This window comes from Leopardus geoffroyi, chromosome B2, assembly GCF_018350155.1.
Source record: "Leopardus geoffroyi isolate Oge1 chromosome B2, O.geoffroyi_Oge1_pat1.0, whole genome shotgun sequence".
In the NCBI taxonomy this organism is placed as follows: domain Eukaryota; kingdom Metazoa; phylum Chordata; class Mammalia; order Carnivora; family Felidae; genus Leopardus; species Leopardus geoffroyi.
Window position 1 is genome coordinate 5,315,209 of NC_059332.1, and position 13,604 is coordinate 5,328,812.

Consider the following 13,604-nt stretch of genomic DNA (forward strand, 5'->3'; position numbering starts at 1 on the left):
GCTCAGTCCCCTTGTTTGTGGCCAGTTTCCTAACCATGTTTGGCAAACCCCTTCAGCCCTGGCACTGCTAGTGGAGTCCGTTTGGCCCAGAAACAAGAAAAAACTAAACAGGAAAGACCTATAGGAAGGATTAATATCCTTAATTGCTCATGTATTTCATTGAAATTTCTTGATAGGTATGTTCAGGTTTGGAAACATTCACTTTTGGAGCCTGTTTTTTTTTTTTTTTTTTTTTTTTCATTTTTGCTAATTTGGTAGGTGAAAAATGGTATTTTGTTAGAGATTTAATTGGCATTTTAGTGAATTAAGAATGAGGTTAAATATACTTTCAAGTGCTTATCAACTATTTCTAGTACTTATGTGAATCATTTATATCTTCTTGTTTTTCAATTAGGATATTTATCTTGATGTGGAAAAATGACTTATTAAATATATGAGCCCCCATCATGTATCAAATGATTCTCGTGGTTATTTTTCGCTTAAATTTGCTTTTGGTGCTTTTTACCATGCAAAATGCTTACATTTTGGGGTACTTAAGTGCACCGTTCTGTTCTTTTATGGATTTTGCCTGTATGCTTTGCTTAGAAAAATCATTCCCACTCTGAGGTTGTGCAATTATTTCCTTAAGTTTGTTCCTAATTTTGTGGCTTCTTGTTTTGCCTTTAACTCTTTAACTCACCTCGTATTTGTCTCTTGTTATGCCACGCTGGAACCCTCATGGCCACAGGGTTGCGACGACACCATTTGTTGGTTACTCCCCCCCTTTCCTCTTCACTGAATGTTTTGTATGCTTGAGTCTGTTTCTTGACTCTCTTTGATCTCTTTCGACTCCAGGATCCTACTACTTTTATTTCTGTAGCTGAAAAATACATTTTTACGTCTGAAGGACACATCCTCCCCCACATTTCCCCCCACCCCGCCGGCAGTGTCCTATTTTGCTGACACATTTACTTTTCGAAACTTACTTCAGAATTCTGTTTTAATGTTAAGTAACAGGCTCTCCCTCACCTAGAGTCTTTATCATGTGAAGTAACTAGGACAGTGGCTGACAAGGTAAATATTCAATAAAGGTAACTATTATTTTGCAGTGACAAAAGTCCAACCCGAGCTACCTTTAGAGAACAAGGAGACTTTAGGGGCCCACGTAACTTACAGCCCTGGAGCAGAACTCCACCCGCAGGTCAAGTGGCGGTCTTTCTCCCCGTGGGGGACACGGGCCATCCAGAACTCAGCCTTCAAGCTGAAAATCCCTAAAGGGAAGAGGGTGTCCTCCCCATGGCTTGAGATGAGGAGTCTCGGCGAGGGCTCTGACTGAGCTAGCTTTCATCAAACGTGTATCTCTGAGCCAAGCATCATGGTGGCGATGGGGATTAGTAAATCCTTACGGATAAATTAAGAAGTTTAGGTTGCCAAGCTTTTACTTTGCCCATTTTGGCCATCAGAGTTCATCTGCAGATCACAGAAACCCCTCTGGCTAGCTTCTGCTGAGAGGGGCTCAATGCCCAGGATTGGGGAACTCGGTGCTGATGACGTGTGAGCGCTCGAAGAGCAGGTTCTGGGCTGAGCATCCAGGAAGGGCTCCCAGAACGACACCGGGAACTGGCCTGCCAGGGTCACCTGTGCCTAGTCAAACAGCCACGGCCCCAGTTGCTAGATCCAGATCCAACTGCCTCCTACACAGTCTGGAGAGTAAGAAGCTGCCATCTGGACTGTTGGCTCCAGGACCTTGTCAGCTCAGCCATGTTCATTACTAGCAAAATAGGTGCTCTGTACTCTACCTGTGAACACCTGGGCCCCTCCGACCTCTGCTGCAAAACCAGGCACTTTCCTGCTAGCTGAAGAAGCAGAGGGGGAGAGGGGGCTCCACCACGGAGTCTGGGAAATGTAGTCTTTGTTTTCTAGCCTCTAGAGACCTCTGGGGCCCCCTGAAGGGGGTCAGAATGGAATGGAGTGAGCCAGTCACCCAAGGAAGACCCCTCCCTCCCCAAGCGCAAAAGACATAATCTTACTCTAAAGCACAGGTAGCAGCTATAAACTTGTGTGTACGTAGCCGAACCTTGAACAACACAGGGGCTGCGGGGGCAGGGTGGGGGCAATCCCCCAGGCAGTTGAATATCCAAATATAACTTTGACGCCCCAAAAACTTAACTACTAATACCCTACTGTTGACCAGAAGCCTTACTGATGAGTCAGTTAACACTTATTTTGTATAATATGTATTATATACCATATTCTTCTAATAAAGCAAGGTAAAGAAACCATTAATGAGAAAATACATTAAAGAAAATACACTTCGAGTACTCTACTACATTTGGTGAGAAGAATCTGCGTATAAGTGGATCTGCACAGTCTGAATCTGTGTTCAAGGGTCAACTGTGTAAATGTATATGTGCGTATATTGTGTGTATGTGCGTATTTTATGTACACGTGTGTATGTCTGTATTCCTCTCTCTCACTGATTTTTCACCGGATCATTGAAAATCCTTCTACAAAGCAGTTGGCGAACTAGCCTTGGGGAAATCCCGCTCTGTTGGGTGAACGGAGCAAATAAGTGATTTTTGCTGCTTCTTGATCCGCCTGTGTTTGCTAGGACAGAACCCAAGGTTCTCCATTGTAGGGCGTTGTCTTGGATTACGCGTGAGTTTTTATTATCACGTATGCCTGCCCTCCATCCTCCTGTTGTTGGTGGGCCTGTCCCAGGCTGCTGCCTCTTGCCCCTCATCTCTCCGTTTTCCTGCTCCCCAGCTGTTGCTTGAACACCAGGACGCGTATCAGGCGGGAGCCGTGTTTCCTGATGCGTTTTACCCCAGCATCTGCGAAAGAGGTAAGGTGGAGTGTTACAGACCACACGATGTCACCTTCACTTGAGCGGTAGGAACGGCTAGGATTTAAAACACACGGCACATTATATTTTCCACTATTGTCGGTCAATGACTTGGTTCACGTTAGCTGCATTTTCCACGTAATCAAATCCTACCTACTCGGGCACGGAAATTCTGAGAATTTTCACGATCCTGTGCGCCCTTACTTTACTGCTTGGTGGCGGAAGAGAAAACATTTTGAAAGAGATTGAAGGGTCTGGGTTCTTGTTCTGTTAGCATGTGACTTTCAAAAACTCTTGGCCGTGTTGAGTCTCTGTTTCCACACCTGTAACGTAGTAAAAACGCCCGTTTGCCTCTTTACTGGATTTTTGTTGGTGTTAATGCATATTATTTTGTCAAGTGTTCTGCAGACCTGAGGTGGTGTTATCAGCAAATTGGGCTTATGGGTGTGTCAGTCGGAGTCCCCAGCAGGCATGGAATGTGCTCCCCAGTGGAGTGATTTGGGGTGTTTTATAAGGTGACCATTTACAAAGACAGGGGCACAATATAAGAGAACTGGGAAGGACAGTGTAGGGAGGGGGCAGTTAATGGACAGGCTGCTGCATGGGGGACCACTTGCTGGGGCCAGACCTTCAGCTGTGGACACAGCCAGTCCCTGTGACCCCACAGCAGGGGAGCTGGGAAAATGAATACCCCCATCTCCCTCTCTCTCCTTTCTCTTTGATCTCCTCTCCACACTCCCCATTGGCCAAACCCAACCCAAGCAAAGCTGGAGGGCAATGAGACCAGTTGAACAGGTCCTAGGGGCACAGGGTGGGGCAGAGAAGGGTGACCGTGGATCCGAGGGACAAATGGAAGACATCCAGTACGCTGGTCATCACATAAACCATTTTTGGAATCTTGGAGTCATAGCCATTATCCCAATGTTTGGTTGAATACAGTGATGCTCGTAGGGTCAGTGGAATGTTTAGTGCCACACCTGTAGTCATGACCCCAGATAATTAAGCTTTTGTATTTCTCACGTTTGGAAGGTTGGGTTTTTCTTTTTTTTTCTTCTGCTTCCTTCTTAGTCTGTTAACTATCCTTTCTTAATCTTGTTATTGTTTTGCCTGCTTGTTACAGCTTTTTTTTTTAAACCTATTTCCTCTTTAGCCCTTCCCAACACTGTGTTCAGGGAGCTATAATGTCTCGATAATTTAACAGTTCCTTGATCTCTTCCATAAAAAAGAAGTAAAAAGATTTTTTTTTTTTTTGTCAATTAAACTTGAGAAAACTTGCTTAACTATGTGCCATTTTAAGAGACCAATTAAACACACAGTACTGCAGGCTTTGAGAAGAGTATAAAACGGGTCCCCACTCTCCTGAATTTTCCATTTTTCCCACAGTGGTAGATGCCCTCCCCCAAACAGCACAGACCAATTCATCAGTGAGGTCGCTTAGAATTATAAAATATGGGTGCCTGGGTCAGTTAAGCATGACTTCAGCTCAGGTCATGATCTCATAGTTCATGGGTTTGAGCCTCGAGTCGAGCTCTGCCCTGACAGCTCAGAGCCTAGAGCCCGCTTCAGATTCTGTGTCTCCCTCTCTTTCTGCCCTTCCCCTGCTTGCACTCTGTGTCTCTCTCAAAAAATAAAAAAATAAGAAAATTATAAAATATGTGCCAATTATGAGGAATTCGATGCAGACTCCTCTTACTTAGACTTTTATGAAATTTTCCAGATTTCCCCTTGGTCTCACACATACCTACTTCCACAGCACCTGTCTCTTTCGTGTTTAGGGGTTCACTTTTATGGCATCTTTCGAAAGCAAATGTTCTCAAATGCTCAGCTGCCAAAGAAACAGCTTTGTTTTTACACTTCCGTTGCATCACTTTACCTAGTACTGAACAAATCCTGTAACTACAACAATGAGGACCATCTTAGCGAGGAGTGGAAGGAACCCTGCCGACTCCTGTAACACAGCTTGGCTGTGGGGACAGGTACCTGCTGGCTGCCACCCCCCTACCCCCACCCCCAGGCCCCGGGTGGGCTTTCTTTTGCTTCTGGTCAGATTCCAGAGGGGAACAAAAGGCAATTTGGTTAAGGGGAGGTTTGTCAAAACGGTTACCTCTATACTTAATTTTGGATTTGTACTGAGTTCTGTAAAATAGGAATTATAAGTTTTATCTCTAGGAAAACCATTAGCACAAATCAAATTTCTTAGTTGCAATGTCTCTGAAAATCATTTCCACAAAAACCAATGATCGAAAACTGGTTAGGCTGTTTTTACTTTAGCGACAGTGAAAATACTTGAACTGAGGGACCTAAACTCTGGAGTTTTGGTTTCAGTTGCCCCTCGTGACATTGGACACCCCAGGAAGAATGTGTGGCTTTGGGAGTTTTCGAGTAGATGTCTGGTCCTGTCTTTCTTATCCCTGCTGTGGAAATAAAGGGAATTAAGACACTCAGCTGATGCTTGGGGCCGGTGCCATTATAAAACAATTGTTGTAAATTAAAAATACTTGAAAGCCTTTGGAGTATATCTACTGTTGTCCTTTGTGCTGGTGGGGTGGACTGTGATGGATGGAGATTGCACACATGCACATATACACCCCCCCACACCTATACGCCCCCCTCCCACTGCACCTCCCCTCACACCACACACCCCTTCTCTCCTTCCCTTTATTATTTTTTTAAGTTATTTTGTTTTGAGGGAGGGGCAGAGAGAAAGGGAGAGAGAATCCCAAGCGGGCTCCATCCTGTCAGTGCAGAGCCTGATGTGGGGCTCCATCTCACGAGCAATCATGACCCGAGCTGAAATCAAGAGTAGGAGGCTTAACCAACTGAGCCACGCAGGCGCCCCCTCCTCTCCTTCCCTTTAGAGCACAGAATTGGAAACCCTTCCAGCTTCCGTGGCAGCCCAGGTGATGTCAAGATGCCGTGAGCCAGTTCAGGCTCCTTTCTCTCTCTCTTTGTGCTGGCTCTTCTGTTCTAGAGGCTTCCTCTGAACATCAACAGAAGAAACTAAGAGACTCGGAGGGAAGGAGGAGGAGGAGGGTCGTAGCGGGCAGCAGTGGCGGCAGATTTGGGAATCTCCAGCTTTTCAAGAAAGACTCCTGACACCTTTTGTTTCATCAGGGCAATTCCATGATGTGTCTGAGAGCACTCACTGGACCCCATTTCTGAATGCGAGCGTTCATTACATCCGAGAGAACTATCCTCTTCCTTGGGAGAAGGTAGGCACGGCCCTGAAGCCAAGAAGAAATTCTGTTCTAGACCCGCTGAGTCCCTTGCTTATGTCTGCATCTACTCTGTTTGTCCCCCGTCCCCACGCCAGGCTCTGGGAGGGCTGCCCCCCACCCCCACCCCTGCATACCTTCAATGCCAAACATAGCATGTGGCCAGTTAATATCTGAATAAACCACTTATAAATGTTTGGGGTATGTCACTTCACTGTTTTGCTCCAAGGGTAATTAATCTGAAATCTGTAAAATATTTTGAAGAGTCCTTTGTGGTTTTTGTAACTGGAAACTACAATGTACCTGCCTCTAATTTTAGTGTTTAAGTCTCAGTAATGGAAATCATACTTATTAAAACTGTTAATAGGATTTTTATAGACCAACCCAAGCACCTAGGACTCTAATTCGCTTCTTTGGCAGGACACAGAGAAATTGGTGGCGTTCTTGTTGGGAATCACCTCTCACATGGTGGCCGATGTCAGCTGGCACAGCTTGGGGATCCAGCAAGGGTTCCTCAGGACAATGGCAGCTGTGAGTACCTGTCTTTGGGTTAATGATGCTATGGGAGTGTTTCCCACCCAGGATTAAAAGCTCACCCTTTTAGAGGAGGGGAAAACTTGAGGTTATTCAGAGGTCATGTTATTTATTTTAAGGATAATTTATTATTTATTATTTATTCTCAAGCGGGTTAACATACAGTGTAGTCTTGGCTTCAGGAGTAAAACCCAGTGGTTCATCTCTTACGTATGACACCCAGTGCTCATCCCAACAAGTGCCCTCCTCAATGCCCATCACCCATTTTCCCCTCTCCCCTGCACCCCACCCCCATCAACCCTCAATTTGTTCTCTGTATTTAAGAGTCTCTTATGGTTTGCCTCCCTCTGTTTTTATCTTATTTTTCCTTCCATTCCCCTGTGATCGTCTGTTAAGTTTCTCAAATTCCACATATGAATGAAATCATGTGATACCGGTCTTTCTCTGACTCATTTCACTTAGCCTAACACCCTGCAGTTCCATCCACGTTGTTGCAAATGGCAGGATTTCATTCTTCCTCTTTGCCAAGTAGTATTCTATTATGTGTATAAACCACATCTTCTTTATCCGTTCATCAGTCGAGGAACATTTGGGCTCTTTCCATAATTTGGCTATTGTTTGGAAGCAAGATTTCTTGCCCAAAGCAGGATTTGTTAGGTTTCCACCCATTACTATTTATGCCTCTTAATCTTCCTGCTGCCTATACATTCATCACACAGGCATTAGCCATTCACTAATGTGCACTGAAAACAGCGATAAATGTGATGTTCTGTTTAGTCACAAACAATATTGGGGAAATTTCATGTTTTATTCATATTGTGTATTAATAAGGATGTGAAGACCTGCCACTTAGTTCTATTTGAAAGTAATGGTTCCGCATGTTTGTTTTTTCTTTTATAAAATTTTCTTGATAGGCTGTTACATTAATTTCAGGTGTACAACATAGCAAGTGGACGTCTCAGTTCATTATGCTGAGCTCACAAGTGTCACTGCCATCTGTCACCACACAACACCACTATACTACCATTACTGTGTCCCAATGCTGTACCTTTTATTTCCGTGATTAATCCGTTTAACTGGAAGCCTGCACCTCCTTCCCCCACTTCATCCATTTTGCCCATCTTTTTGAATGTTCTATATGAAAACGCCATTCCCCAAACTGAAAATGATGATCTTACCTGGTAACTTATTTCTGGAAGTCCCTTCTGGTCACCAGTTGACATTAGTACCATTCTGTGAGAAGCTTATGCTTGGGCTCAGTCAAGATTGTGTATATATCCTCTGAGGCGCAAACATTTGCAATAGCTTTATTTACTACCAGACAACAGGTATACAACTCAGCGGCCAATATAGTTTTTAACAAATAAAATAAGTTTGTTTTTTTTTTTTTTAAACTTTTCGACGTTTATTTTATTTTTGGGACAGAGAGAGACAGAGCATGAACGGGGGAGGGGCAGAGCGAGAGGGAGACACAGAATCGGAAACAGGCTCCAGGCTCTGAGCCATCAGCCCAGAGCCTGACGCAGGGCTCGAACTCATGGACCGCGAACGCGAGATCGTGACCTGGCTGAAGTCGGACGCTTAACCGACTGCGCCACCCAGGCGCCCCTAAAATAAGTATTTTAATATAATAGATATTTATTAATGTAAAATAAAATAATAAAATGAAACATCGTTTTGAAAATTGAGTCCATCCATATGTACCCTTAGCATTTCATTCAGTTAGACAGACATTCACCTTCCCACTACTGGTTTGGCTGTGGGGTAGGGGTTTGGGCTACAGTTTGTGATGTATACATACACACACATCGGGTGTTTCTCTTTCTTTTTCAGGTTGATTTTCATGGCTCTTATTCGGAGGCGCATTCGGCTGGTGACTTCGGTACTATTTACACTTGCCAAATTTTCTTTTGCAGTGGTTATATCTCACTTGCTATGGAGTCACTATCTTAACTCTGTATTTTTTCCCCTATTTTAGTAACTTGCTTCTTTCTCCTTAACTGAGACCATTTCATAGTGAATTAGAACTGGCGATGTGGTTCCCTTGAGTAAAAATGTAATTTTTATACTCTATGAAATAGGTATTAAGTCACTTTGTAAAATGTCTAATAAACAGGCAGGTGTCTAGATAGTAAGTAATGCTTCTGGGAGCGTCCTTGGGCAAAGACGTGCATAGTTCCTGTAGGCTTGGTGCATTATCTCTTTCTCATTCGTGAGTGTGTGTGTGTGTGTGTGTGTGTGTGTGTGTGTGTGTGTGTGTAAAATTCAATTTATACTAAAAAAACCCCAAATATTTAAAGTAAAATATGTATTTTTTATCCTATCTTACCGGTACATATACTAACTAGCTATCTTAATAATTCATAGTATGGGTATACTTTAACATAGAAATGTATTTCCGAAAAGTTGCGTATGTGTATTTTTTTATTTAAACAAAATCACATTTCATCATTGGCTTGTGTCATAATTTAGAAAAGCTTTACTTTATATCAGGTTGAAACTCCTTAGCTAATATCACCTAATATTTCAGCTTTAAAGTGGCATCTTCCATTTTTTCCCGTAGTAAATTACCTCCCAATATCCAAAGTAGATGGTGAATGGGGTTTTTAAAGAACTTTCATGGCTTGTCTTTCCTTCAAGTGAAAAACTCTTAATACGGGTATTTTTTCTTAATTCATATGTTTCACTGCCTAAGATATAAAAGATCGCCTTTTTCTTAAAGATATGCCTATATCTGAAACAACAAACAGAAACGTGTGACGATGTGATAAATAACCTGGATTATCCAAATTTGTATTAAGGAAGCATGCTACATATTGTCTCTGACTGACCAAATGTACATATTTTTCTTGTACCCTAGGAGGAGACGTGTTGAGCCAGTTTGAGTTTAATTTTAATTACCTCGCACGGCACTGGTAAGAGCAAGTACACTCACATATGTGTTCTCTAAATGGCATTGACCCTTCTTATCCCTCTAGAAAATATAACCTACAATGTAACTAGAAGGCGTCTGTATTTGTAAATTCTAAAAGGTAAAATTGCAGATTAGAACGGTCTAAGTAGATTCTTTAAACTTGTGAATTATACCATGTAAAAATGCATATTTTTAAACATTTTTAACATTTATTTATTATTGAGAGACAGAGTGAGACAGAGCATGAGCAGGGAAGGGGCAGAGAGAGGGAGACACAGAATCCGAAGCAGCCTCCAGGCTCTGAGCTGTCGGCACAGAGCCTGATGTAGGGCTCAAACTCACGAACTGTGAGATCATGACCTGAGCCAAAGTCGGACGCTCAGCCTACTGAGCCACCCCGGGTGCCCCTAAAAATGCATATTTATAAAAAAAAAAAAAAAAAAGATGATGTACACCTGTGCAGCTACCACTCAGCTTAAGAAATGGAGCCTTACTGGAATCTTACAAGTTCCTTGCCCTCCCTCCTCACCTTCTCTCCCACTGGGGTAACCACTACTGTGGGTTTCCTGTTAATCATTTTGTTGCTTTTCTCTATAGTCTAAAACACAGGGATGTGTCCATATCCAAAATAGTACATTTTTTAAGTTTTTTAAAAAATGTTTATTTATATTTGAGAGACAGAGACAGAGCATGAATGGGGAAGAGGCAGAGAGAGAGAGAGAGGGAGACACAGAATCCGAAGCAGGATCCGGGCTCTGAGCTGTCAGCACAGAGCCCGATGCGGAACTCCAACCCACAAGCTGAGAGATCATGACCTGAGCCGAAGTCGGACGCTTAACTGACTGAGCCACCCAGGCGCCCCAGTAGTACACGGTTTTAAACTTTAGATAAATAGAATTGTAAAGCACGTATTCCTCAAATTTTGTTTACGTTTCTGTTTCTGAGATACAGTCACATGGATGTGTTTGGCGGTAGTTCGTTCATTTTTCACCACTACGTGGTATCCATTTCATGGGCAGAGCAGGTGAATTACTCTGTTCTCACGTGGATGGATACGTAAGCCATATGGAGTGTTTTTGCTTCACACATAGCGTTGCCATGAACGTTTCTGTACATACACCAGAGAGGAACCTCTCTCATAATCACCACTAGACATGGAATTGGTGGGTCGTAGGGCATGTGCATGTTTAACTCCACTAAGCAAGCCCAGACTTTCAGAAAGGTCTTCCCAATTTCTGCTCTCCGCAGTTTTATATGGTAGTTATATGTATTTTTTTCTTTTGACGTTTACATTTTCTCCAATGCTGGGTACTGTCCAACTTGAAAATAACCTGTTTAGTGTGTAATGGTACCTCATTAAAGTTTTAATTTGCATTTCCCAGATGACTAATAATGAGGTTGAACGTTCTTTCATATTTTTTTTAATAATTTTTTTTTCAACATTTATTTATTTTTGGGACAAAGAGAGACAGAGTATGAACGGGGGAGGGGCAGAGAGAGAGGGAGACACAGAATCGGAAACAGGCTCCAGGCTCTGAGCCATCAGCCCAGAGCCCGACGCGGGGCTCGAACTCACAGACCGCGAGATCGTGACCTGGCTGAAGTCGGACGCCTAACCGACTGCGCCACCCAGGCGCCCCCGTTCTTTCATATTTGATCGTGTTTGATAGTAAGTGAAAATCTGATTTGGTGTTTAGCCTATTTTTCTGTTGGTTTGCTTATCCTTTTTGCTTGTTTCTGAGTGTTCTTTGCATATTAGGGCTCCTAATGTTTGGTCCGTTTATCATTATTTGTTACAAATATCTTTTTACAGTGTGCGGCATGTCTTTTTACTTACGTGTTTCAATAAACAGAACTTAATTTTAACCTATAGTAATTGAATATATCGGTCTTTTCCTTTGTAATTTGTACTTATGATGTCTTATTTAAGAAATCCTTCCCTACTTGAGGGCGTGAGATTATTCTCCTACTTAGCCTTCAAGAGCTTTTATAGTTTTATTTTTTAAACTTTGCCTTTCATCTACCTGGAGTTAATTTTTTGTATATTCTGAGATAAAATCTGATTTTCTTTCTTTCTGGAGACAGAACTGATCGTCTCCAGATCAGGGCACTTATCCATAGCCTACCCTTTCCTCACTGGTCTGTGATGCCCTCTCTGACATAAATTAAATTCCAGAGGTATTTGGGTCCATTTCTGGGCTTTCTGTTTTGTTCTATTGATCTAATTGTCCGTGTGCAATACTGATTTTGAAAAATTGCAGTGACTTTATAACACATCTTGACATGTGGTAGGGCTGGTCTCTCAGCCTGTCCTTTATCTTTAGACATACCTTGCGTATTCTTTTGCCTTGGCTCTTTCAAATCAAGTGATAGGAGCAAGTTGCCATGTTCTAAGAAAAATCTTGTTGGAATTTTTATTAGAATTTTATTGAATCTAGAGCTCCATCGGAAGAGAATTTACAACTTTGCAATATTGAGTCTTCTTATTCGTAAATCTATTATATATTTTATTTAACTCTTCTTTAATGACTTTAAAGTTTCACAAGTTTTGTCATCAAGGTCTTACATATTTTATTTGATTTGGTTGCAGAGACTTTTTATTTGCTACCATAAGTGGTAACTTTTGGTACCAGTTTTATTTTCTAATTGATTGTTGCTGTGTAGAAATGCAAGTGACTTTCTAATTTTGACTTTTGTATCCAGTAACTAATTTAAATGTGTCTGGAGATGCTTTCAAATTTACGGTAGACTCACAATGCCTCATCTACAGATTGTCACCATTTTGCTTTTCTTATTTCCTCTAGAAATTTCCTTTTTCTGGTGCATCACACTGGCTAATGTTTTCAGTTCCGTAGAAGTGGTGATACTGTGGGGCACCTGGGTGGCTCAGTCGGTTAGGCATCTGACTTCAGCTCAGGTCATGATCTCACCGTTCGTGGGTTCAAGCCCTGCGTCAGGCTCCGTGCTGACAGCTCAGAGCCTGGAGTCTGCTTCGGATTCTGTGTCTCCCTCTCTCTCTAACCCTCCCCTGCTCATGCTCTGTTTCTCTCTTTCTCAAAAATAAATAAACATTAAAAATGGTGATACTGAACATGCTTACCTTGTTTGTGATCTAAGAAAATGCTTTCAAAATTCATCACGTATAATATTTGCTGTGGGTTTTTGTGACTATCCTTTATCAACTCAAGGTAATTCCCTTCTATTTCAGTTTGCTAGTAGTTTTTGTTATGAATTAACTTCTTATGGATTGAACTCTGCATCTGTTGAAATAGCTCTCTCTTCCTTAATCTGTTAATACAGTGATTCTATTAATCTTACATTTGCCAATATTTAATCAAGTTTAATTCCTGGGACAAACCAACTTGGGCATAGCTTATTTTCTGTTTCATATTTGTTACATCTGTTGCTGCCTGGGCTTTTGCGTTTTTGTATATGGGTGAGCTTGTACTGTGATTTTCCTTTCTTCTGTCCTTGTTTGGTTTTGGTATCAAGGTTGGGCTGGCTTCATGACATCTGGTGGAGAGTGTTCCTTCCTTTTCTGTTCTCTGGAAGTCTGTGTAAGATCAAAACTTCGTTTTCCTGAATGTTTAGTAGACTTTGTAAAGCCCTCTAGGCCAGGTGTTCTTTGTAGAGACTTCTTAAAAACTTCTGTAATGGTTATAGGGCTATAGAGTTTTTTAACTTCTTCTTAAGGAGTTTTATTTTTCTAGGACTTTTCCATTTCCTCTGTTTAAACACTGTAGCATAAGGTTGTTCATAATTTATTTTTTTCTTTATTTGTACTTGTGTTCCCTTGTCATCCATAAATGTTCTTTATCCTGTTTTTTCTTACATCTTCTCCAATGAATCTCAAATAATATTTTTCAGGTTTATTATTTTTAAAGAATGAACTTTTGGCTTTATTGATCCTCTCTGTTACATGTTCCCTTTCTCTTTCCTTACTTTTTACTCGTATATTTATTTCCTTCAGGTTCTTATAAAATGTGTAGAGTCTTTTTAAGTTTTTAAATTTAATGCCAGTATCGTTAACCTAGTGTTATATTAGTGTACAATATAGTGATTCAGCAAATCTGTCCATGACTTGGTGCTCACCATGATAAATGTACTCTTAATCCCC

At 41.7% G+C, this 13,604-nt stretch overlaps 1 protein-coding gene across 4 annotated transcripts in view; it reads left to right on the forward strand.

Moving 5' to 3' along the window:
- Positions 1–13,604, forward strand: part of GPLD1 (glycosylphosphatidylinositol specific phospholipase D1) — a 70,919-nt gene that overhangs the window by 17,016 nt on the left and 40,299 nt on the right. For 3 of the 4 annotated variants that reach the window (XM_045497223.1, XM_045497224.1, XM_045497222.1), the window contains exons 4-8: positions 2,746–2,824; positions 5,939–6,036; positions 6,460–6,570; positions 8,407–8,455; positions 9,434–9,488. In XM_045497223.1, coding sequence (XP_045353179.1) covers positions 2,746–2,824; positions 5,939–6,036; positions 6,460–6,570; positions 8,407–8,455; positions 9,434–9,488 — 392 coding nt within the window. The remainder of the gene's footprint in view (positions 1–2,745; positions 2,825–5,938; positions 6,037–6,459; positions 6,571–8,406; positions 8,456–9,433; positions 9,489–13,604) is intronic. The other variant, XM_045497225.1, reaches the window with a different exon arrangement.